Genomic DNA, 27,300 nt, shown 5'->3' with positions numbered 1-27,300 from the left:
CACTTCACTTAAAAATCCTCCCGCTCCAGTGAAATCGCTCCACCCTCGCTCCAATTTGAAAGAGGAAGAAATAATCTACAAGCCGATACAAGAAGAACTAAGGCAATGGTTTCACTCATAGAACATTTATTTTTAAAGACATAGACAAGTGCAACAACGAACAAGCTTGGCAATGTCGATACACATAAGCCTAAAAATAAAGGGATCAGTGGGATTAATTGCCTAAAGAATACAGGCTAAGCATCTAAGTTGTAAACAAACAAAAACCGGATAAAAGCGTCTATGGCTAAGAAACCATAACAATAGCTATGCGGCCACAATCAGCCCAGAAATGTAGCCTATTGAACTGCCTTCATGTAACCTATTCCAAAAATCAAGTGAGCCTGTAATTACTGTCGTCCTTAACATTAAATAAAAATATGAATTAGGCCTAAAAATAAAAGAATTAGGCAGGCTAAGCATCCAAGAGTGCACTTTAAAAATGAAATGTGTCTGTAGGCTATGCCTAACAATTGCCATCCTATAGCCTAAATAATAGCCTAATAAATAAAATTTAGATAGACAGGCCTACATTAGTTATTTTGCATTCACTTTCAAGAAAACAAGTCTGGCCAAGGTCTGAGGCTTCAGACTAGTGCGGTGACTTCTGGACAGCAGGCCAGCAGCGGAAAACACCCTCTCGGCATTTGCAGAGCCACTTGGGATGCTGAACACTCTGCGAGCTACTTTGGCCAGGCGGGGAAAAGACATGGCATTTTCTTTCCAAAACAGGATTACCTCTGCGTCCGGGTTCTGCCTCGGAGATGAAAGATATTTCTCAACCTCACCTTTGGTGTCAGCAGGCGTGTGCAGCTGCTCGCTGTAATATGAGCCAAACAGTCGAGACTTTGGTTCAGAATCAGTGTCGGATGGGCCTGCAGTGTCGGTGTCGGGTGTTCCGCTGGAAGGGTTAATTCCCATGGTTTCCTCTATGAGGAGGTCGCGGACCTCTCCAACCTTGATGCACACAGACTCATCTCAGATTATCCATTCAGTCTTGAATCTGGGGTCTAATATTGATGCTAAAACAAGATGTTTATCTGTGTAATATCTCTCGTACCGAGTTGACATGTTGTTTGCCAATGTTTCCGCAAAGGCTGCGATTGTCATGGGCAGACCAGCATCATTAGAGAGCAGGGATTTTATTTCGGTGACTGCGGGGAGAATCATTCCCAGGTTCCCTAACTCCTTCTGTAATTTTTCAGTTAGGTCTGCCAGGGGGGTAAGCACTCGGACAAGGTGCGACCACAATGGGTCTTTCTGAAACAGTCGGAGGATCGAATCAATCATGTGTAACTGGCTGCTCCATCTAGTGATGCAGGCCGTTGTGGGCCGGACACCTAATCGGTCTGTTACCTCAGTGTTCAATGTGCTCTTGCGCACACTTCTCACCAGCTGACCTACTTTCAGGAGCAGCCTAGTAATGCTGCTGTGCATGTTAACGGCATCTTTGATTGCCAGCTGGAGCATGTGAATCGGACACCTCAGATGTATGTTGGACACGGTGAAGTACTGGTTGATCATTGTCTCAACGTTGGCCGCTACCTCTTCCACCTCCATCTGCGAGAGCGCAGGTGGTCTATCCTCCTCCTGGTCTTGTCAGCGCTGCTGCTGCTGGCACCTGCAGCCTCCTTCTCCCTCTCAGTCTCCTCTTCAGTGACAGGGATGAGGTTAAATGCCTTTACCATATTGCTGGCACTGTCAGTGACGACCCTGATCACCTGCCGCTCCACATTCCAATATTGCAGGACACTTTCGTATTGAATACGATCGGCGGTGTGGTTCCCCTGTATGTGGTCTCGCATCTCCTCAAGAGCATGCGGCATGAGGGTGTTGTAGCAGGGGGGTGTGTAGCCTGGCTGGGCCACGCTGGCAAAGTGTCGCATCCCTTCTCGTTCTCCTTTACTCAGCGGTTCATAGTCCATGTAGATCATTTTTAAAAAGGCTGTGTCTAGTTCCTTCTTTCTCGTCCTAGATATGGTTGGGGCTCTGGCTGCAGTGAGGATACTTTTAAATGCCTCACTTTTTTTCTGTTGTTGCTGCTGCTGCATTTCTTTCTCTATGAAATACAATTTCATGAACAGCGATGAGTAAATAAAAAAAAAATCGTATTAGGCCTACTTTGAATGGCAAAACTTAATTTATTTTATTTGTATTATTAGCCTGTATTTCATTTAGCCTTCTACTTGATATGAAGCATATTCAAATTGCTCACATTTTTCTTTGCTCTGTGTGTGTTTGCGTAGCACACGCTCATGTTTCCGCGAAATGTGTCTTCTTAGATTCCAAAATGAATCTTTACTCACTGAAACAATGTCACCACATGGTTGTTCTTGCTCTACGTTGTTGGTATCTAGTTGTTTGGTAGGAATAGTACACTTGTATGACTTATCAGTTTACTTTCTAAAATATTTGGCGAACTCCATCTCCAGCAACAAGTTGGCCAATGGCCAATTTTTTAAGTTTAACGGTCTTGGTTGTATTAGGAAGAAATTAATTCTGGGTGGATTTGGGCATGCCTCAGACTCGTGGTGTGAGCGGTATCGGAGCGAAATTGTAGCGAAACAGAGCGGCCGCTCCGGCCTCTAAATTAAAAAGCGCTCCAACAAAATTCCATCTGCTCCGCTCCTCGCTCGCTCGCGCTCCGCTCGCGCTCCGCTCACTAGTTCTGGATCACGTCTTCCATCCAGCTATTTCTGTTCACAGCACTACCTTTTCAAATTGTAACAGAAAAACGTTTTTATATGTTCGCTAACGTTTGTGATCACATGATGACAAGATACTAGTTAAGTAGTTATATCCTTAATCTATGATCAGAACAAGTACACACAACACTCTCTTGACATGCACAAGCAAGAAGTGAGGAAAATAACAGCAGACAGTAGTTTTTACTGATCTTAGGAGGAGGAACCAGAGGGGAACTGCCCTATCACGAAACAATGTTAACTTTGTTACACTTTCGTCACTGATGTACAGCTAATTCAGCCAATGTAAAAAATAAATAAATAAAGCTGGCCAACTCTCCGATCAGGGATAATGAATCCAATTACTTGTACAACATTCAAGTAAATACTTATTATGAGTACTTGTCTGAAACGAATACTAGGCTCACCCATATTGAACATGCAATGTGGGCTTTTGAATTTTCATTTGAATTATGGCATGGTTTTTACGTACATGGAATAAGAACGGAATGTATTTGCCGATTTACATTTGTATTTTGGCCCAGATATGCTTCCATACTAAGACAAATTATCAGACCACAGTGCAGCAATAGGGTCTTATACCACAAGGATACACTAGGGGGCTGTGTACTGAAAAAGTAGGCAGGCAGGCTTTAAAAATGATGTGAGAGCCACATTCTCAGAATCTGCACAAATTCTGCACAAATGACTCTAGCTGGGTAACTACAGAGGGTTTTTTAGATTTTTAGTTTTACTGATGAATCATTGAGAAACTATGTCGAGTGCCTATGGAAAGTCATCATACCCTGTGAAAATCTTTACCTTTTGTCACATTACAAATGTAATGTTGAAATTAAAATAAATTAAATCTAACTTTTTTGTGCTGTACGTGCAGATTATAACCCTCATCATCAAAGTGAAAATAACATTTTGAAACATTCTGGACAGTTATTAAATTACTATTAATTAGTGAAATACCTGGTTTGGTTTAGTGATCAGCCCTTTAGAGTTTACCCTTATAAGTTCAGGTGCAAGCAATCAACTTCCAGATGGAACACCAGGCTAATTGCCCAACCTGACATCAATTGTAGTGGTTTTGATTACTTCCGAATAAAACCAGCTGTTCCTTGAAGATTGTTGGGAAAGTGCTTTCAAAAGGCCTCTGGGATAAAGTTGTAGAAAGGCACAAGTTAGGAGAAGGCTACAAAAAGATTTTGAAGGCTTTAGCTATCCCTCTGAGTATCGTCCAGAGCATCATTAAGAAGTTGGAAGCGTATGGCACCACCAACGCCTTGCCTAGATCAGGCCGTCCGTCCAAACTGGATGACCGAGCTAGGAGGACATTGATCAGAGAAGCTACCAAGAGGCCAAAGGCAACGGTGAAGGACTTACAAGTCTTTATGGCTGGGACTGGTCGGTCTGTGCATGTGACAACAGTCTCACAAGCTTTACACAAAGCTGGCCTGTATGGCAGGGTGGCAAGAAAGAAGCCTTTTCTGAAAACGTGCCATACTCAGTCTCATTTGTGCTATGCAAAAACACACCTGGAAGATTCTGATGCCAGGTGGAAAAAGGTGCTATGGTCAGATTACACCAACGTTGGCCCCAAGCGGTATGTTTGGCAAAAACCAAACACACCACTCACCACCCAAAACACACCATACCAACTGTGAAGCATGGTGGTGGCATTATGTTGTGGGGGTGTTTCTCTTCAGCGGGGACAGGGCAATTGGTCAGGATTGAAGGCAAAATGCCAAGTACACACAAATTCTTGAAGAAAACCTGCGTCCCTTTTTTAGATCGTTTTTTTAATGGGCTTTGATTTCAGGCTGTATGACTAATGAAGTAACTATTTCAAAGGGGTATGATTATTTTCTATAGGCGCTGTATATGCCAGATAATTCTGATTGTCTGCTACTTTTCCACATAAAATATCCCATAAAATAGAAATGACATAATATATCAAGAGCCCCTCTGTAATTCCCCCAGCTAATTTTGTTCAGAAGCAAAATAAAAATTTGACAACTATATAAGTTTATATTGTTTAGAAAATTCCTATTAAAATCATTTTTGGTGCTTGGTTCAGTTGACACGGCTGGTATAACAATATCTGCAACTGAAAGTTGCTTCTGATCATTGGTTCATATAGAGTACTGTGCAAAAATGCTGTAAAGTAAGAATGCTTTCAAAACTGGAAATGTTAATAGTTTATTTTTATCAATTAACAAAATGCAAAGTGAGTGAACAAAAGAAAAATCTAAATCAAATCAATATTTGGTGTGACCACGCCTTGCCTTCAAACCAGCATCAATTCTCCTAGGTACACTTGCATGAAGTCAGGGATTTTGTAGGCATATAGTCAGGTGTGTGATTAACTAATTATACCAAACAGGAGCTAATGATCATCAATTTAATATGTAGGTTGAAACACAATCATTAACTGAAACAGAAACAGCTGTGTAGGAGTGTTAAAACTGGGTGAGGAACAGCCAAACTCTGCTTCCAAGGTGAGGTTGCTAAAGACAGTTTAATGTCAGAAGTCATACACCATGGCAAGACTGAGCACAGCAACAAGACACAAGGTAGTTTTACTGCATCAGCAAGGTCTCTCCCAGGTAGAAATTTCAAGGCAGACAGGGGTTTCCAGATGTGCTGTCCAAGCTCTGTTGAAGAAGCACAAAGAGACGTGCAACACTGTGGACTGTAGACACAGTGGTCAGCCAAGGGAACTTCATGCAGCAGATGAAAGACACATCATGCTGTTCAGCAGTGCCATCAGCTCAGAATTGGCAGAAACCAGTGGGACCCAGGTATACCTATCTACTGTGTGGAAGACAAATGGGCCAATAATGTTATTATTAGACAGGTAGTGTAAAAAGTAACTTGACTTGCCTGAACTTGGGACTCGTCTTGACATAACCTGTGACTTGACTTGATTCGACTTTCCAAAGACTTGCTTGAGCCTAGGACCAAATTACTTGAAATCTACTTGTGATTTGAATGAGAGACACTTGGTCCCATGTCTGCCATAATCTACAATGTCACCACGTTTTTCATGATGTCTGAACCAAAAATGTTGTATTAATGTTGCATTAAGCCAAACTTTGTCTTTAAGCCTGTTTTTGCCAATTTCAAAGGTAAGGTATCTGATTGGAACACAAGCCATAGTACCATCAAAGCCTTCTATTGTGATAGTCAATTATGGACAAATAGCACCCCTATCCATGAACCAATTATCGCATTGGCCTCCGAGTGTGCTTTTCATCTTCTAAATTGCTCCCTGCAAATGAACATTCTCTGCATTCAATTTTTTTATTTATTGCTGACTGTATACTATGGCTGGCTCAAACTGGAGTGATGGGGACCATAACTGTGAAAAGAGTTGCGTAGATTTCCTTAGCTATGTGTCCTTCCTTTCAACATGTATAACGTCTTCCATCAGAATTATAGCGTGATGGACTCTCTCCTCTTTGCTGCTAAATGTCATGTCACATATTCACTTATTAATTTCTCTGTGACACAGTCGTATGTGAAGTATTGTTATGAGGCCTTCCTCTAACTGCTGCTACAGGATTTCTTATTTACCAGCCTATTGTCTTTGGAGTTGGAAAGGTGTTGGAATCCGTGTGAAGTGTTAAGGCCTCCTGGGTGCATGTGCCACTCTGTGCAATCAATACAGACATAACAATAGGGTCTTGTGGATCAAATGTTGCACACCACTAGTTTGAGAGCTCCCCACAATCTAGAAGCATATGCTCCAGAACCTGTTAGCTTTGTCTGCATTCTTGTTTTGTAGTAATGAGCAGAAAGCACATGGAATTAATGTAAAACGAGCATCAGCATAAGTAAGTGTGTAGATCAACCGTGCATTCCAGTGATGCGATGAATTCGAGCAGATTTCCATTAGAAGGCTGAAAGTAACTTGTGTTTTTGATAAGCCATTCATTGGCACCGGGTCAGAGAAGCCTAAGTGTAGTAGTTGTGGTTGTTCGTTCCCTCTGTCCCCCCCTCCCCAGGCTGAATAGTAGTAATTGAATGCAATGGGGCCATAGGAAACTAAATTATGTAATCTGAATAGCCATCCCAATTATCCCATTCAGATGATTATCTAATTCAGTCACTTAATCCCTCAGGACATATGGCAGCAGTAGGGGTACCCCTTCCTATATCATATGTGAGTTCCAGGAGTGAGATTTGTACATTTACTAATTAAGTAATCATACATAGTTGTATGTGATTCAAATCATTCACTTTTTTCTCTCGTGATGACACAAGACTTGTTGAGTGTTGCATTCTCTTGATAACTTTTAAGAGTAACTGTATTTTCTTTGATTTGCTGTTGAAGTGTTTGGTTTTCTATCTCTGTATAATCTCTTTTTAGTAATTTTATAAGATGCCAGAATTGCATGTAATGCTGTAGCAATCTCATCCATCTTTTTTTTAAGGCAATTTAGGATAGTTTTCAAACTGAGACGATGCCTACTCTTTACTTGTCTGTCCCCGCAAGTGCACTGCACTTGCCATGCTTAACAATGTTCCACACACAAAGTTTTCCATCCTCTACTTTGCAGTTCACAAGACAAACAATATTGCCAAACCAGTGTTGCTGACTTGGAAAAAAAAAAAACTCCCATTTCTACAGGAGCTTCTGGAGTCAACTGAGAAGCTGAAGTCTCAGACCAAAGAACTGAAGGAGGCACACAGCCAAAGGAAGCTGGCAATGCAGGAGTTCTCTGAGATGAGTGAGCGGCTAACAGAGCTGCGCTCACAAAAGCAACGGCTCTCCCACCAGCTCCGTGACAAGGAGGAGGAGATGGAGGGGGTCAATCAGAAGGTGGAGGCATTGCGGGCGGAAGTGCGCAAGGCAGACAGAGTTAAGAAGGAGGTTAGTGGAGCAATTGGGCCTTGTGGCAGAGAGTGTCTGAATGAGTGTATGAGTGTGTGCATGACAGATTGTTTTGTCTGTAAGTATTTATGTGTGTGTGTGTGTGTGTGTGTGTGTGTAATATAATGGTATATAATAACACAAAGTAATATTTTTAGTTGGAGATGAAGGTGGAGGAGCAGGAGTTGGAGGCTCAGGGAGAAAGGAAGCTGAGGGAGCACAGTGAGCACTGCAGCAGACAACTGGAAGAAGAGTTGGAGGGACTGAAGGTAAAACATGCACAGAACACACTGTACAGTATACACACATGCACGTGTACACACATAAACACACTGCAAGAGTACTATTCTTCCTCAGGACTGCAGGTAAAGCACACACTGTACTCAGACGCGCACACACATACAGTGCAGTCCAGTGCAGTATTTGGACAGTGGCACATTTTTGTACGCTCTACTCCAGCACATTGGATCAAGCAATAAATATGAATATGTATATATTGAAGTGCAGACTGCCAGCTCTAATTTGAGCTGTATGTTCATCCATATCAGGTGATCTGTGTAAAAATTACTTATCTGTATATGGGGGACCAAATGTAATTGGACAGTTGACTTCTTAATGGTACAATAGGTCATTTTGGACTTCTAACGGTCGAGAGGAATTGCCGCAACAAACACGCTCAAACCACAACACTGTTTAACCCACCCCTTCCCTGAATGTGCTGACGTTGAAACGCCATTGGCTGTGGCAGTTAGAACCAATTTTCAACCAATGAGCTTGAATTATTGTACAGCTATACAATGTTTTGGTACAGAGTGCCGGCCCGTCAACTGCATATTTTGAAACCCGAATTCAAGGACTATAAACACAGGCAGAGGGTGAGTCAACATGTGGCTGCCCTCTACTGTCAGAACGTCAGAAGCACTTTTTCCCGGCCATTGGCATTCTCAAATGAAACACGAAACCACTGTAAATAGAAGCTAACAGTGAAGTGCTTTGGGTAAATTGGGCCAATTCAAAAAGTGCTTTACAAATATAAAAAGGAGATAACGATGTGTGCCTGCCTGGAACATCTGTAGTACTCTCAGTTGCAGGTGACACTGTCAACAGAATACACACTTGTTGGACTCCCGAGAATGTTGGCATGCTAAGATTTTTGAACAAAAACATTGTTTGCAGCTTGTTTAAAAGGAAGTATAGCCTGGAGTTCATGGAAATTAAAAATGCAGCCTATTAGCTTAATTGAACACATTTTAATTGATTTGAATTCATAAACCTTAAAGGGTAATTCTGCAACAGTTATTGTTGCATAAAAGTATGAACACGACAAATATTTCTGAATTGATTGATTGATTGATTTTGGTCCTTATATTGACAAAAAGGTTGCATAGGAGAGGGGAAGGGAGGGGGACACAAGTGATGGGGAGAGACACAAAACATAACAAGACACGTTCAAGACAGTACAAAAACAACTGCAACACTAAAGACTTGGCTGTAACAAGAGAAGAGGTTAGCATCAAGATGAACCAACTATTCAGCAAAGTGGTATGTATGTACGCGCATGCAAATGGGCGTGAGCAGGTTTGTCACTTCCTGTGGACGTGAGGGGCGCGACAGGGCGCGGCAGGCCCCACCATCCAGTGGCCCCGAAGCATCGGGCCCCCCGCGCACACCCCGGCTGGGTCCCGGGGCCCCCGCCGCCGGCGGAAACGCCGCCCCCCGGGGCTGCTTGTTCTGAGTAATTGACTCATTCACTGAAAGGGGCGTGTTCAAAATAATAGCAGTGTGGAGTGAAAATAAGCTGTCGTTAATTCTTATAAAATATATATTTCCTTCTGAATTGCTAAGTAAAATTGGCCATTCCAAACATTGTTCGGAGGAACAACGTCATTTGATTAAAAAGTTGATTGGAGAGAGGAAAACGTATCAAGAAGTGCAGAAAATTATAGAATGCTCAGCTAAAATGATCTCAAATGCTTTAAAATGGCAACAAACAAAAAACAATAGTTATGCAACTAAATATTAGTTCAGTAATTTAAAGTGTAAGTCTTGAAAAGTTTCTTCAGTTTATCCAGTTTGAAGAGAGTTTGAAGAGATGTTGACACTGGCCATTTTTTGAACAGATTAATATTCCTTTTCTTTGCTTCCTGTAAAAGAATAATGCAGACTTCCTAAAATTTGCTCATGCTTTGATTTGGAATTCAATGTGTAATGTTTCCACTACATTTGAAATATTGAACTAAAAGCTGTTAAAAAATATTTACACTTTATTCCTTTTTTTATTTTCCCCTTTTCTCACAATTTGGTAGCCAATTGTACCCCGTCTGATTCAATTAGAGCTAGTATTAGATACACCGCCCGCACCCTGTCCCTTGGTGACCCCGAAGGAGAATGACACGCCGCCTTCAAGCTGTCTCGTCTCATGCTCGTGACTGTGATTCCGAGGCGCCCGAGGTGCTTTATTGTGCAGCGATCTACTAACCATCTACTATCTACTATCTGCCAAGTCCCTCCCTCTGGAGCAGTGAGCCAATTATGCTGCTCCATGTGAGCCGGCCAAACTTGGCTTTTGGTTGGACCGGGAATCGAACCCCGGTCCCTGGTGTGCAACTGCAGTAAACTGCAACCGCAAGTCTGCTGCATCTTAGCCTGTTGAGCCACCGCGGCCCATTCACTTTTTTTAACCCACTGCTATTTATTTCAACACAACTGCATCAAAACATTTTGCAGCTGTACAGCAATGAAATCACATAGGTTGAAAATTGGTTCTAACTGTCACAGCCAATGGCATTCTGGGGGCTTATTCTTATTGTTCGTGTCACTGCACAAATTGCACTCCAGACAAACAATCATTGAAACTCTGTGTACTAATGCTTATTATCCAATCGAAGACTACATATCTAGTTATAAAACAATACCAGTTTGTTATCGGTAGCAACTAGCAAATTAGCTATAGTTAGCTTGTCAAATTTATGAATATCCACTTACGATTAAATATAGGCAATACGAACATAGTAGTGACTGCACACTTCAGGTGGATATTTGTACATTTGGGAAGCAAATTAGGGATTACTAGTTTGTTTCCCAAATGTACAAATATCCACCTTGTTATAGTGAACTGGTATTGTTTTCTAACTAGATTAGCAATAGCATACAGAGTTTCAGTGATTGCTTGTCTGGAGTGCAGCTACACGTTTTTGTCTCTTTACGTGTTCAATCAACCTTTATTTCTCTCAAAGTGTAAGTTGCAGTTGCATCGTTTGTGCATCTTAGTTATGTAGCCAGCTAGTGATGTAGCCAAATAACTGTCTTGCTCACAATATAGTTGGTTCGCTAAAGTGAAAACTATAAATAGTGTTGTATAGCACACCAAAGTCAAGATCTCATAAAGTCACCTGTTCAGTGAACATTTTCTTACTAGAACACTACGAAAAGATGGCAGGCTCTGTTGCATTTGTCACTATCAGCTTTCCAGAACAGTGCGTGAGAACACTGAATTGTATAATAATGATTTCTATTACGTGTTACATTCATAGACTGTTGGCAGCATAAACAGTGTTGTGGTTTGAGGTTGTCTGTTGTTGCAATTCCTCTCTTGAACTTTAGGAGTGCGAAATTACCTATTATACCTTGAAATGATATGCATGTTTTTTTTTTTTGTTTTTTTTTTTGTTTTTTTTGGGTGAAGCACTGCTTCAGCTGTTGTCTTAGAGGAGGCTCCGCTGATATACAGTCCCCTCCAAAAGTATTGGAACAGCAAGGTCAATTCCTTTGTTTTTGTTATACACTGAATATATCACCTTTTGTATCAGACCACCAAATGTTTAGGTGAGCAAAAGTGTTGGGACATGTGACTGACAGGTGTTTCTTGTTGCTCAGAGGTGTCTTGTTACATTGGTTGGTTAAAGAATAAACAGTTCTGGATGTCTGCTCTTGGTTTTAGCCTTGGGGTTTTCCTGTGAAGACTGTTTTTGTGTTAGAAAAGATAAACAACTTTTGTCCTGAAAAGAAACTGTGTACTGAGCAACAGACATTAAACTGATCGACCAAGGAAAACAACAGCAGTGTGACATCACAAACAATCTCCACAAGGTAGGGGTGAAAGTATTTCAATCAACCGTCCGAAGAAGACTTAGAGAGCGTCAATATAGAGGCTATACCACCAGATGCAAACCACTCATCAGTAGTAAGAATCTGAAGGCGAGATTACAATTTGCAAAGGAGTACTGAGATGAGCCACAAATGTTCTGGAACAAAGTGTTTTGGACTGATGGGACTAAGATTAACCTCTACCATAGTGATGGAAAGGCCAAAGTGTGGAGAAAGAAGGGATCTGCTCATGATCCAAAACATACAAGCTCACCTGTGAAGCACGTTGGAGGAGGTGTCATGGCTTGGGGTTGCATGGCTGCTTCTGGAGTGGGCTCACTAATTTTTATTGATGATGTAACTCATGATGGTAGCAGCAGGATGAATTCAGAAACATTCTGTTGCCAATTTACGGAGAAATGTGTCCTAACTAATCTTGCAGCAAGACAATGACCCAAAACACACTGCCAACACAACAAAGGACTTCATTATGGAGAAAAGGTGGAAGGGTTTAGACTGGCCAAGTCAATCACCAGACTTTGACTCAATTGAACATGCACTTTACCTCCTGAAGAGATTGAAGGCAAAAAACCCCTGAAACAAACAACTGAAAGAAGCAGCAGTCAAAGCCTGAAAAAACATCGCAAAAGAAGAGTGCAACAGTTTGGTAATGTCAATCTTTTTGACATTGCAGGTTATTGCAAGAAAGTGATATACTACCAAATATTGAGTGTTATTTACTTTCATTTACATGAATACTCTCTGTTCCAATGCTTTTGCTAAGTTGTTTAACACATCTAGGTGTAAAAACCAGGAAATAAAAGCTGAAATTCTGAACTCTCGTCTCGTTTCAACACTGAATACATATCCCAAATGTATTCAGTGTTTTGCAAAAACCAAGGAATTAGCCTTGCTGTTCCAATACTTTTTGAGGGGACTAGGGGACTATACATATATATATATAATTTATTTTTTTATTTCTAGGCTGCATATAATAAACAACATGGATATGATAAGGTTAGAGAACACATTTGGAGGGATCTTTGACTATTCCTCCATGCAGAATTTTTCAGAATCATTGATATCCTTGGGATACCCGTCTCTTCAGTTCAGACCACAGATTTTTCATGGTATTTAAGTCTAGAGAATGAGATGGGCATTGAAGATCAATGTTGCTGTTTTTTACTTAACCATTTTTGTGTGGGTTTTGATGCAACCAACCTGCAAAGATTTCCTGGTACTAGCTCATTGGAATTATGCCTGAAATAGAGGGCTATGGTCAGCTGAGAACACAATGGAATGCTTTGGCCATACACATCATTGATATGTTTGGCAGCAAAACAGGAATGCAAAAGGAGAAGCACCTTTTCCCTTCTGTGAAATGTGGCTGTGGGTCATTGATGCTTTGGAGATGTTTTGCTGCCAGTGGTCCAGGGACACTATTTAAGATCAATTCAATTCAAGTACCAAGACATTTTAGAAGAAAATCTGCTATGAAGCTGAGTACATTGTCCAGCAGGACAATGATTCCAAACATACATCAAAACCCACATAAATATGGTAAAATCCACAACCACAACCTAATGCATACACAATCTGTGGTCTGAACAGAAGAGGTGGGTCCATACATGCAAACTCAAGGATGTCAATGATTCTGAAAAGTTCTCCATGGAGGAATGGTCAAAACTTTGTTCTCTCACCTTATCACAAATTATAGGAAAAGACTAATTTTTTCTCGGTATTAAATTAGGGCTGCCAATGATGATGAAACATAGTTTGGCCTCATTTGGTTATTTAAATTATGATTGAACGAAGGTGTGGTCAGATGACATCATATATATTTTTTTAATTTAATGTTTGATTATTATTTTGTCTCCATGATTTTGAAAATTGTAATGTCAGTAAACGTCAGATCATGCATCATGACCAACTGTGAAACCGTGACACTATAACAACAGAAACACATTTGACCATCCCTCCCTCAGCAGAAACAGGTAGGCCGAGTATCTGGCATGGTTAGCTCGGATCAGAGCCAGGACCTGGGCAAACTTCGGGTGGAACTGGAGAAGAAAACACTGTTCTATGAGGAGGAACTGTCCCGCCGGGAGCTGCTCCACTCCAACGAGCTCAAGAGCCAGAAGAAGGAGTTGCGGGATGCCGAGGGCCAGCAGCTCACGCTCAACAAGGAGATCCTTGTCCTCAAGGACAAGCTGGAGAAGACGCGCCGGGAGAGGTGAAGAGATGCTCTGCACTATGTTCTAATTATACAACATAGTGAAACACTGTAATTACACAGTACTACATAACACCATAGACACAGGTTATAATCAGGAATTATAGTTCGATAAGGTCTACAGTCAGTGTTCAGACTAGGTGAAAAAATGTAAACGTTTCAGAATCATGCCTTCATCAGTGAAGTGCTGAAATATGCAGCTGGCAGTCTGGCTCTACAACATCACCACAGGTGTACAAGCTAATTTGAGAGGAATTGCCAATTAGAGGCTCTATTTTCAGGTTGGGTATAATGGGTACTAATCCCCTGGCAGAAAATCCTGACTAATACACTTTAAATAGCAATGGATTTGGTTCTTATTTCAGCCCTTTGGGTTAATTACATGACACTGCATCTTTTTTTAGCTGTCGCTTTTATCCAAAGCAACTTACAGTTGATAACACTTGATTCAGCAGGGGACAATCCCCAGTGGGGCAATGCGGGGTTAATAGCCTTGCTCAAGGCTACTTATTGTGGCTATTTATGGCTTATTGTGGCTACATCGGGGATTGAACCACCAATCTTGTGGGCCTGCAATTATGCAGCACTGCATAACAGCAATTGTCTTTTCTGTTCTGTTGGCATATTTGCACCTGTGAAACTGTTGTCAAATGCCTTGGTCAATTACACTCAGGACATTCAGATATTAAAGCAATACACAAAGAAATGTTTTGCCTAAATATTCTATATACACTCACCGAGCACTTATTAGGTATTATTAGACTTATTTTTTAGACTTCTACTTCTGCAGCCTATGCACTTAGAGTTATGATGCGTTCTGTGTTCAGAAATGCTCTTCTGCATACCACTGTTGTAATGTGTGGTTATTTGTGTTACTGTCACCTTAATTTATGCTTCCTGTCAGCTTTGACCAGTCTGGCCTTTCTCCTCTGACATCTCAATTAACAAGGCGTTTACATCTGCAGAACTGCTGCTCACTGATTTATTTATTTTTTTGCACTATTCTTTGCAAACTCTAGAGACTAGTGTGCGTGAAAATCCCAGGAGATCAGCAGTTTCTGAGATACTCAAACCACCCTGTCTGCCACCAACAATCATTCCATGGTCAAAGTCACTTTGATCATATTCTGATGGTTGATGTGAACATAACTGCAGCTTCTGCCCCGTATTTACATGATTGTATGCACTGCTGCCACACAATTGGCTGATTAGATAGTCGCATTAATAAGCTGGTGTAATAAAGTAAAAATGTTCCTAATAAAGTGCTCAGTGAGTGTATATTTAATAATTTTATCTCCATTCCAGACAATATTATCAATATACTCTATATTGTTAATGGCTGTCATTTACCTTGGCTGGATCATGTCATTCATTTTTTGTGAATGTCATAAAAATCCATTATAATGAACACATGGAGTATAAATCATTCCAGTTTGGAAAGCGTGAAAATTGGGTTCATTTAACCCCAACTGAGCATGAGGGTTAAGCAGAACTGCATAAAATGCCAAGCGATACTTCACAACACTTATGAAACAGTACTGCGTAACAGCAGAGAATTATGCAGCGCAACAGTAATTATGCAGTCCTGCATAATAGCATTGTGATATACAGCATGTATATTATGTAATTACTCAATACTGCCTCGTGACAAACGGCACACCTGAAGCTTCAGAAGCAGGTCCCCCAACCTTGACTTCTATCCCTGTTATCTGTATAGTTTGTTCCTGGATTAATTTATTTGGATATGTTGTAGATTGGTGGTGTTCAATTTTAAAGCACTATGAAATGTTCTGTTTCCAGTGAATATTTATACCAGGAGTTTATATCCTGTTAATAATGATCAGATCCTTTTTTCTTTTGTGTTATTAATTTTACGCTACCTGCTTTATGCTACACTCACTGATTATACTAATCCTGGGCCGGGCCTCCATTTTCTCTCAAAACAGCCTAAATTCCTTGTTCTGTTCCATATTGTCATGATTGCATCACGCAATTTCTGCAGATTTGTCAGCTGCACATTCATGCTTAGAATCTGTTCTATTGGATTCAGATTGGGTGACTGGGAAGACCATTTAACTCATTGTCATGTTCATGAAACCAGTTTGAGGTGACTTTTTCATTGTGACATGGTGCATTATTATGCTGAAGGTAGCTATTAGAAGATGGGTACATTGTAGCCATGAAGGAATGCACCTGGTCAGCAACAATGCTCAAATAGGCTGAGGCATTCAAGCAATGATTGATTGGTATTAACAGGCCCAAAGTGTGCCAAGAAAACATTCCCACACCATTACACCACTGCCACCAGCCTGGACTGTTGACACAAGGCAGGTTGCATCCATGCTGTTGCTGCCAAATTCTGACCCTACCATCTGTATGCCTCACCAGAGATCAGCAGTTACAGAAATACTCAAACCTGTCTGGCACCAACCCACGGTCGGAGTCACTGAGATCACGTTTTTTCCCCATTCTGATGGTTGATGTGAACATTAACTGAAGCTCCTGACCTATATCGGCAATTTTATTCATTGCCCTGCTGCCACACGATTGGCTGATTAGAGTATTGCATAAATAAGTAGGTGTAAAGGTGTTTCTAATAAAATGAGAGCACTTTATTAGGTAGGCCTGTACACCAGCTTGTTAATGCACATATTTAATCAGCCAAATGTGGCAGCAACTAAATGCATAAAAGCATGCAGATGCGGTCAAAAGGTTTGCTGTTTTTCAGATCAAATGTCACAATGGGGAAGAAATGTGATCTAGGTGGCTGACCATGGAATGTCTGTTGGTGCCAGACAGGGTGGTTTGAATATCTCAGAAACAGCTGATCTGCTGGGATTTTCACATTTGCAGAGAATGGTGTGAAAAACAAAACAGTGAGCAGCAGTTTTGCAGGCAAAACTGTGTTGTGAATAATAGAGTTCAGAGGAGAAGGGCCAGACTGGTCAAAGCTGACTGTTAAGTCAGCAAATAACCACGCATTAAACTGTGGTATGCAGAAGAGCATCTCTGAACACCCAATGCTTCCAGCTTCTCAGTGGATAGGCTACAGCCGCAGAAGAGTTAAGTCTAAAAAAAGAAGTCTCATACATACCTAATAAAGTGCTCACTGAGTGTATTCAGTGAGCTCCCTCGCGCTTGATAAAAATGAAGAAAATGCGATGACAGATAATTTATATGTAAAACAAAGATGACTGCCGGAGTCTGTTCCTACAATTTGTGATAAGGTTAAAGAAAACATTTGAAAGCATTTTTGACCTTTCCTCCAGCCAGAACTTTTCAGAATATCTGATATTCTTAGGTTTGTGCTGATGGACCCCCTCTTTAGTTCAGGCCACATGTTTTTGATGGGATTGAAGTCTGGAGATTGAAATGGCCATTGCAGAACATGGATGTTGTTTTCACTTAACCATTTCTGTGTGAATTTTTATGTATGTTTGGAATCTTTGTCCTGCTGGACAATCTACCTATGACCAAGTCTCAGCTTCCATGTAGTGATTATTATCTTGTTTGTTATATGCAGCCTTTTTTCTTAATTGCTCCATCAGAAAATCTGGTTTGTCTCTGGGAAGCTTGGTTGTAGGTAGATTGTCCAGCAGGACAATGTCTCCAAACATATATCACATCCATATAGAAATCGTGAAGGGAAAACATCCATGTTCTGCAATCCCATCAGAAACCTATGGTCTGAACTGGAGAGGGGGATCCATAAGCACAAACCCAAGGATATCAATGATTCTGGAAAGTTCTGCATGGAGGAATAGTCAAAGATGACTCAAAATGTGTTCTGGTAAATGTGTTCTCTAATCTCATCACAAATTGTAGGAAAACATTCATGGCTGTTATCTTTAGGGGTGGTTGCGTAAAGTTTTAAACCAGCAGTGCCAACAATGGTCAGTTTTTTGGGAAATACATTTTTTATTTGAAAAATGATTCCATTGGTTGATTCCTTTGAGTCTTTCATATAGGACACTACTTTACACAGGTTGGAAAATAAAGCTTGTCAATAACAGTATTATTTTATCGTTTTCAGTATTTTTGTGTATATTTATCAAGGGCGCCAATAATTCTGAGGAATTATATAATATAGAGACCCAAATTAGAAATACTTTTATTACCTGGACCCAAATTAGAAAATTGGTACGCATGTTTGCACAGTTTAGTGGACTGCGGACTCATTCCGGGACCCGTCCACCCCATACACTCCTGCAACTACACTCCTTGATCTTGACCTAAATAAGAGACTCTGGACAAGATTATTTTACTGTCACATTTACAAAAAAGAATTATTGTTAATATTGTGTGTAAAATATGCATTGTACTACAGTAAAACGAAAGTATTTCAGTGGCGTATACTCCCATTCCCACTGTGTAGCAATTGGGGTATCACCAGGCTCTCTCTCACTTCAGTGTATCTGACTGAATACCAATTACTGTTTAAAAGCAGCAACTGCACTTACTAAATGGTATGGCCTGTGTTGACTTGCCTCCCACAGTCAGAGCGAGCGAGAGGAGTTTGAAACAGAGTATAAACAGAAGTATGAAAGGGAGCGGATCCTTCTCACAGAAGAGAACAAAAAGCTATCCAGTGAACTGGACAAGGTAAGATACAGATACAGGATCAGTAACAAATACAGACGGGTGAAAATGTAGTGGAAGTTAAGATAAATATATTTTTCTTGACATACTTTCCTATAAATAAGGCCACTATGTTAGAGACATCACCAGATGCTCTTCCCTGTTGATGCTCTGCCAGGCCTATAATGCAGCCCTCTTCAGTTCCTGCTTGTTTTGGGGGCCATTTGCCTTCAGTCTGGTCTTCTGCAAGTAAAATTCATGCTCAACTTGATTGTGGTAAGGTGATTGACTTGGCCAGCAAATAACTTTCTGCTTTATATCCCAAAAATAACTTTTTAATAATAATAATTTGCTTTGGCTGTATGTTTTGGATCATTGTCCTGCAGCATGATGAAGCATCATCCAATCAGTTATGATGCATTTGCTTGCATCTGAGCAGACAAGATATTTCTGTATACTTTGGCATTCATCTGCTGTCAGCAGTGACATCATCAATGAACACATGTGAGCCTGTTCCAGTGGCAGCCATACATGCCAAAGCCATAACACTACATTTACCTTGTTTCACTGATTGGGGGATTCTATTCTCAAGGTTTGCGCTAGGTGTTTTGTGATTACAGTGATTTCATGTTTAATTTGGTGCTTTTGCCTTGGGAGATCTGCCAGGCGGTGGGAATTTTATTTCATTTTTTTCTCCACAGTAACTACTTTTTGTTTGCACAACCACCACCAGATGGCAAATGTGGGCACTCTAATCCGTCGATATCTGAAATAATTGTTAACCGGTTAACCGAAATGGACACTTGACCGAAATGGCCAACAGGTTTTTTTTTTTATCCTGCATTATAGCTATAATTATTATTATATATTATATATTATATATATATACAGTACTGTGCAGAAGTCTTAGGTACCCTAGAATTTATTATATATATGTTTATTTTTTTGGGGTGTGTTAGTATAAAATAACATAACATTTGAGATTTCCAAATATTCATTTTCCAAAAGATTTAATTTTACGGAGACATTTTTGTATTTAATTTTAAAAAGTTACATTTCTGTAAGCAATTAAATACTTTTCACATAAAAAACTGTGCCAAGTTCTCCAACATGCTTGGAACAACCACCCTGCTGATTGTCTTAGCCAACGCTGTCCTGCAGTTCTATATCTCAGAAGTGATGCAATTTTAACGCCTAAGGGTGGTCACAAAAAAATATTGATTTGATTCAGTTTTTAACTATTCTGCCAAATTACTCAAATGTAATGTAAAATGTATTGTACATTTATTTAGGACGTTTCATTGAATTATTTTTGAAAGAATCTTATCTGTACAGAATGTTATACAGGTGCTTAAGACAGTAATGTACACAGTGAGGCATGGTTCCATTACATTGGGTGATCGAGTTCGCCTTCCAGGTTGTTTGCAATCTCGTAAATAGATTGACATGCAAATCTATAATTCAAGAATTAACTTTTTTCGTCTGTCATGTAGTCGAGAGGATTTTCCCTATCATGAAAGGTTTTCTGAGGCACATTTTCCCTCAAATGGCTAAATTATTTTTTTTTTAGCTATTCCTTCGTTTACTGAGTTTAAGGTAATCTGTAGCTAACCTTAAATTCTGCTTAGGGAAATTGTCATTGAGGTGTTTTATGCACACTTTTAAGGGATTACTTAAGGGAAAATGCAATACTTAAGGCTGTTTTTGAGGGTTTCTGACATTTCACTTAAGGAAAGCCTTCAGTGATGCCTTCAGGGGAAATTACACTTTGTTAATACTTTGTCAAGGTGTTTTATGCAACTGGGCACAGATCCCTAATCAGTATGGTCTGAGCTAGCTACCAGCTATTTCAATCTACAGTAAGCTTGCCCAGTTCAGGGAACAAAAGCCATTTTTCATAGCTAGATGAATCCCCCAAACAAATACAGTAATTAATATGTATGCTTAATTTAGTTTGCAAAGGCAAGGCAGTTGTTGATCAAACAGTGGCTAAGGCAAAGTTGAAAAAATAACGTACCTAGCTAGCTGGCTATATAATTTCAATAGTACAAACAATAACATTAGCTAATACTTAGATTGTGCCATGCACAAATGCATGCTGTTCCAGTTGTGGAACAGTGCTTCTCTTCTCACTTCTCTCTTCTGATTCACTCTCCAAATTCATATTAGCTAGGTGAGGATATGCCTTAGCCATGCTGAAAAGTTCTCAGGAATAAATATTTTGTTTGATGAGAAACGGCAATTCCAGCCAAGAGGCACACACGATAAAACTCATGGTTATGCCAGCTTCTAAAAAAACTGTATGGAAGCGTACATATGATACATAGTTGGAAAGTAGTTATTGTACTCTACTGAATGAGTGGTCTGTCACTCACATCATTCATTGGAATGCCCCACAACAAACTCAACAGCATGTGTGGTATTACACACAGCTAGTTCAGACGATGGACAGGCTTTGCAAATGCGCCTGTTTTTCCAAATGTGATTGTCCAAGACGATAAATGACCACTGAATCTTGACAAGGTCATCTCTATGTACGATTTTGTATTTTGTAATTTATTGAGCAGCGTTTTTTTAAACAGCCCAAACTCATCACCCCTCCACCATCATATAGGTTGGTATGAGGTTCTTCTGGTGATCTGTGGTGTTTGGTTTTCACCAAACCATATGCATGTTGGTTTCACCTGTTCCAGAAGTCTTTCTGTTCATTCTGGTTCAATTTTGAATAAAATGAAAATGGCTCATTAATATAGCCACACTCAGTGGCCTTAGTTAGTAGAAATGGATACATTCATCCCAATTCCCACTCCCCATATTCCCAGCTGGCGACCATGTTTGAGAAACTGAGCAGCAGCAACAGGCTTCTGGAGGAGGAGATGCGTGAACTGGCAGACAAGAAGGAGAGTGTTGCCCATTGGGAGGCTCAGATCACAGAGATCATCCAGTGGTGAGTGGCACATGCATTGATCAGCCATTGATCCAGCAGCAAATTAACTACCATAGTTAAGAGAAAGGCAAACATTTTAAATCCATGCCAAGGATAATGTAACCTGACCTGAGTGGTGAGGTACACTTGTCCTCCTCCAACAGGGTCAGTGATGAGAAGGATGCACGGGGATACCTGCAGGCCTTAGCCACAAAGATGACCGAGGAGCTAGAAGGCCTGAGGAGTTCTAGCCTTGGTGCTCGTGCCACGGTGAGTAACTGCCCCATGTCCCTGACAAGTCTCAGAATCCGGAGAATCGGATCTTTACCTTCCTCTTTGCAAACAGAATTTACACCAGATAATGTCAGATGGAAATTGGGGAATTGTTTGGTACCTGCCTCTCCGAAGAAAATTGTCTTACAATTTTCTGCATTTACTGTTTTTGTTATTGGGAATCATGGACCGACTTTCACAGTTGATGTGATTATTTGAAAGATAATTGTTGCATCCTTTTTCAGGACATGCCCTGGAAGATGCGGCGCTTCACCAAGCTGGACATGTCAGCCCGGCTGGAGCTGCAGTCTGCATTGGATGCTGAGATCAGGGCCAAGCAGGTCATCCAGGATGAGCTCAACAAAGTCAAGGCTGCCAGCATCTCCACTGAATGGTAAGTACAGCTTTCTGAGATCTGACTCCAGGCATAAATGTCCTTTGTTCAGTCCTCATCTTAAAGGGTAAGCACCAGATATTACTAACTTCAAAAAGGTTGGTGGTTCGAATCCCGGTGTAGCCACAATAAGATCCGCACAGCCGCTGGGCCCTTGAGCAAGGCCCTTAACCCTGCATTGGGGAGGACTGTCTCCTGCTTAGTCTAATAAACTGTATGTCGCTCTAGTTAAGAGTGTCTGCCAAATGCCATTAATGTAATGTAATAATGTAATGGAAATGTTGAATTAATTGTGCCATTGATCTTAAATGGTGCCCCTGGAGAGTTGGCAGCAAAAACTATCCTAATTAGTTTCCCATAGCTAAATAAGACGAAGGCTACAGTTAACAAGCAAGCTATAGAAAACAAAGCAGTGAAAGTTAGGTCTAAGCAGTGGCTGTTAGGTTAGCAGATCAGCAGACAGGTGGTGTGTACACTCTGGTCATCATTTGGTGGTAGACTGACGTAAAAAAAAGATGCACTTATATTTATAGTCCTGCATCTTTTTAAAAATGGTGCTCCATGACGGTCCCTGCACCCTCAAAACAGGCATCACTTGAAGATAATTCTGCATGGTTTCCTTAACAACATGCGTCTCCAGGGAAGGGACGAGATACAGCTACGTGCGCCAGGAGTGCGTTGTCTAACATAGATCTCTGGAACGAGACTGTGACGTCATCCTCTCTACCTACAAGCGCAATAATACACAGCAATACACAAACAGAAAAATACTGGGATGTAACACCCCCACCCTTAAGACTGTAAATAAATTCTGTTAAATAATGTACAATTTAATTATTGTTAATCCAAATAGGAAATCTGCAAACACTTTATCAAGTCCTAGGATAACCATAACGTCAAAATCACAGACCGATATAAACAATAAAACAAACTCCACCGCATGAGATGTCAATTCTTGTTACGCATGCGATGAAGAAAGACGAGCAGGTGACGATAGCTCAATTGGGAAAATGTGTATATGCGCACTTTACAATGAGACATTACAAATTTCTGGCATTGTTATGTTGTGTGACACCGAACACTATTCCGCCATTAAACCCCAAACCAAGCCAAAATAAGTGATCTGCCACGTTCTTACAATCTCCAATCACCTGCATACAATCAGCCTGACAGTCACCAGGAACAAGACCAGCCACATCAGAAGGAAGTATTTACAATCAAAACTACTATTAACAATTTATGTAATTCTACAGCAATTTACAACTAACATATGATTCTGATCTACTTACTGTTGTCCATATTATTGTAGCTGAGTTTGTGCTGAAAACAAAGACGTGAAACACTTTGGAATCACTGTATATAAAGTTGATTAAATGATTAAGTGTGCATTATTGTTCTGCAGTGGGTTGGTTGCATTTTCTCCTGGATTAGTTAAGTATTATTTGTTTGCTTGCTGATTATAAATTCAGTTTAGTTGTCATTATAGTGTTCTGTTGTGTACTTGTTTGTTTGTTAGCTATTACAAGTGGTGTTTATTTAGATTCAGTGAAACTGGGTTAGGTGTTTGTTTCTCTCAGGTGAGCTAGGCTATTAAGTTAGGCTATTGTTTTACTGGCTGGCAGGCCACAGCTTTTGTTGTAGGAGGAGCCAATACTTTGCACCCTGCTCAGGGTATAATTACTGGCACACCTGAACTCACTTCAGTGTGCATTAGCGTTCTGCAGTGGGTTGGTTGCATTTTCTGTATTCAGCGTCAGTGTTATTTAAGCAGTTGTGTAGGCAGCCTCGGCTACTTGCCTCGGCATACGAAGTCGCAGGTGTACAAAGTCGGGGGTGTCTATCTACGGGTGTCCATCCAGGCTGTCCGAGAGCCTGATGTTTGATTTTGTTTTTGCTGCCTGTGTAGGGGAAAATTCACAGAACGAAAGATCTCCCTCCTAAAAGCATGATAACCAATCACAAGTCAAAATCAGACTCCACCTTAGTGAGCAGGCTGGTTCCTCCAAAACTCTCGACGATGTGTGCTAAAAGTTTATCAATATATCTGTATTAAAGTATGATATGTACCCTGTATAGTTTCAAACTGATTAACTGCTAAATTGTGCTAGGATTACACAGTGAGCCCAGCCAGCTGGCAGGGGGGGGGCCTGTCTTGAACTGTGTAGACCAAACTGTCAAGGACACGGGCATAGCAAGATATGACTGTACAGCTGATTTCTCCGGGACTCTCAATGTTTTATGCCAGAAGTGTATCTATTTGACCTTGAACATTAATTATAGCTGAGCTTATGAAAACGCAAGAAACCACAGTGAAAACTGTTGAAATGAGAGCAAAGAATGCTACGTACATTTATTCCCTTAGAAGAGAATAATTAATCAAATGTTTAGTATGTCTGTATATTAGAAAAGTATATTAGAAGTGAATATTAATGAAATGTTTAGTTTGTCTGTATATTTTCAATGATTACTGCTGCTTAGTTTGTCTTATAAAAGCGAAAGATACAGAGTGACGTGTATGGATGACGTGTTAGAGGGAGGGCATCCAGAACTTTATGAGGTCTGGTAGTTTGCCAAGAGCAGGTGCGGGGTGAAGTGAGGACACGTAGTTGGCAGAATGCCCTGAACTTTGTACAGAGTTGGCAGAGCATAAGGACCGTTGGCAATTTGCCACAATGACGTTGTGGGAGGAGCGTTGGGAGGAGCTCCGATAAGAAAAGTGTGGGTGATTTGCCAGAATGAGGTTTGAGGAGGAGTTGTAGGTGGAGTAACTGTGTATAAAATGGGTGTACAAATGCCAGTCGGGGTTCAGTTCTGGAGAGCTGATCCGGCTTTATGCACGTGTGCTAATAAAGTCTGATTTTCCTGAAGATCTTGCTGCCTGGTGTCGTCTTTTCCCTCGCGAAGATGTTTTTCGACAAATTGAAGATTTGGACTCTGTCGTTTCCTAGACACGACACCTGCCCTCATTCCACTGTGTAGTATTCCTCTTGTCCTCCCTAGTTACCTCCATGTGTTTCCTTCCCATCCCTGTCCTCTCTCCTCTCCCCAGGTCCCAGTCAGGTAGGAGGTTCGCCTCCCGCCAACATGGGCAGAATATCTCTAACCTCATCTTTCCTCCCAGATCCCCTGGTATTGATCTCTGTGTGGCTGGTGGCCTCTGGAACTGCCAGTCCGCCGTCCAGAAAGCAGACTTCATATCTGCCTATGCCTCCCACCTCAACCTTGACTTTCTTGCTTTAACTGAAACGTGGCTCTCACCAGAGAACACGGCCACCCCGGCTGCCCTTTCCTCTGCCTTCTCTTTTTCCCACACACCCAGATCCTCTGGCAGAGGAGGTGGCACAGGTCTCCTAATCTCCTCATCCCTCTCCTTCTCCTCTTTTGAATTTCATGCGGTTTCTGTTACTCTGCCGTGCAAACTGTTTATTATTGATCCTCCTGGGTGACTTCAACCTCAACTCAGAGTCCACCCAGTCTACCTTTCTTTCCCTCCTCTCTTCTTTTGACCTTACCCTCACTCTTTCCCCTCCCACCCACAAAGCAGGCAACCTTCTTGACCTCATCTTCACAAGGAGCTGCACAACAACCAACCTCTCTGTAACACCACTCCATATATCTGACCACTCCTTCATCTCTTTCTCTCTTCCACTCTCCTCTAACACCCATCCTGTCGACGGAACCTACGCCACCTGTCTTCCTCCACCCTCTCATCTACAATCCTCTCCTTCCTACCATCTGCGGAGTCTTTCTCTCGACTGTCTCCCGATGATGCGGCTACAACTCTCATGTCCTCCCTCTCATCTTCCTTTGATTCTCTGTGTCCCCTCACCACCAAACTAGCTCGGGCCTCCCCCCCAGTCCTTGGCTTTCTGATGCTCTACGAGCTGTCCGAACCGAACTGCGGGCGGCGGAGAGAAAATGGAAAAGGTCCTGTCTCCCCAGTGATATGGCTTCCTTCCATGCCCTCTTATCATCTTTCCATTCCTCTGTCTCTCTAGCTAAATCTTCCTTCTTTCACTCGAAAATTAACGCGGCCGCCTCTAATCCCCGCAAACTGTTTTCAACTTTCTCCTCTCTTCTGCCCCCCCCCCCCACCCCCCTCATCACTCACACCTGATGACTTTGTCTCCTTCTTTGAAAAGAAGGTCGATGCTATTCGCAATTCCTTCTCCCAACCCTCCACCCCTGCTGACCCTCCTACCCTCCCCAACTCCCTAACCTCCTTTTCTCCCCTCTCTGACGCCGACACACTGAAACTCCTTACTTCCCACCGCCCAACCACCTGTCCTCTTGACCCCTTCCCCTCTCCCCTCCTATATCTGATGACATTCTCCCTTTTCTCTCCTCTCTAATCAACACCTCCCTCTCTTCCGGTACCATGCCCTCTTCCCTGAAGAGGGCCAGAGTCACTCCCCTGCTCAAAAAACCTACTCGTGACCCCTCTGCCCTGAACAACTACCGGCCTGTCTCTCTTCTTCCCTTTCTCGCTAAAACTCTGGAACGGGCGGTCTGCTCCCAACTGTCCACTTATCTTCTCCAGAACAATCTCCATGACCCCAACCAGTCTGGCTTCAAGAGTGGCCACTCCACTGAAACCGCCCTGCTCGCGGTCACTGAGGCACTCCACTCTGCTAAAGCAAAATCCCTCTCCTCTGTCCTCATCTTCCTCGACCTGTCAGCCGCCTTCAATACAGTCAACCATGAGATTCTGCTCTCATCGCTGTCTGGGATGGGTGTCACAGGTTCTGCACTCGCTTGGTTTTCCTCCTACCTCTCTGGTCGCTCCTATCAGGTGACTTGGAGGGGCGCAGTCTCCGACCCTCACCCCCTACGAACTGGAGTCCCGCAGGGCTCGGTTCTTGGGCCTCTCCTCTTCTCGCTATACACCATGTCTCTTGGTTCTGTTATCTCTTCCTACGGCTTTTCTTATCATTCCTACGCTGATGACACCCAACTCTTCATTTCCTTCCCCCCCAACACCCAAATCACCACACGGATCTCTGCCTGCTTGGCTGATATCTCTGCGTGGATGACTTCCCATCACCTGAAGCTCAACCTTGCTAAAACTGAGCTTCTCTACATCCCTGCTAAGTCCTCTCCGTCAATCGACCTCTCATTGACTGTTGAGGACTTTGTAGTTTCCTCCTCCCGTACGGCAAAGAATCTTGGGGTGACTCTTGATAACTGCCTCACCCTGGCTCC

General features: G+C 41.7%; 1 protein-coding gene across 2 annotated transcripts in view; it reads left to right on the top strand.

The window, feature by feature from the left end:
- The window catches only part of LOC133128378 (serine/threonine-protein kinase MRCK alpha-like), a 159,555-nt gene that overhangs the window by 75,622 nt on the left and 56,633 nt on the right, over positions 1-27,300 (top strand). For both annotated transcript variants that reach the window (XM_061241830.1, XM_061241828.1), the window contains exons 13-19: positions 7,366-7,608; positions 7,767-7,877; positions 13,680-13,927; positions 18,424-18,529; positions 21,328-21,452; positions 21,596-21,701; positions 21,950-22,098. In XM_061241830.1, coding sequence (XP_061097814.1) covers positions 7,366-7,608; positions 7,767-7,877; positions 13,680-13,927; positions 18,424-18,529; positions 21,328-21,452; positions 21,596-21,701; positions 21,950-22,098 — 1,088 coding nt within the window. The remainder of the gene's footprint in view (positions 1-7,365; positions 7,609-7,766; positions 7,878-13,679; positions 13,928-18,423; positions 18,530-21,327; positions 21,453-21,595; positions 21,702-21,949; positions 22,099-27,300) is intronic.

This window comes from Conger conger, chromosome 5, assembly GCF_963514075.1.
Source record: "Conger conger chromosome 5, fConCon1.1, whole genome shotgun sequence".
NCBI classification, from domain to species: domain Eukaryota; kingdom Metazoa; phylum Chordata; class Actinopteri; order Anguilliformes; family Congridae; genus Conger; species Conger conger.
This window is presented reverse-complemented; position numbering and strand designations above follow the sequence as displayed.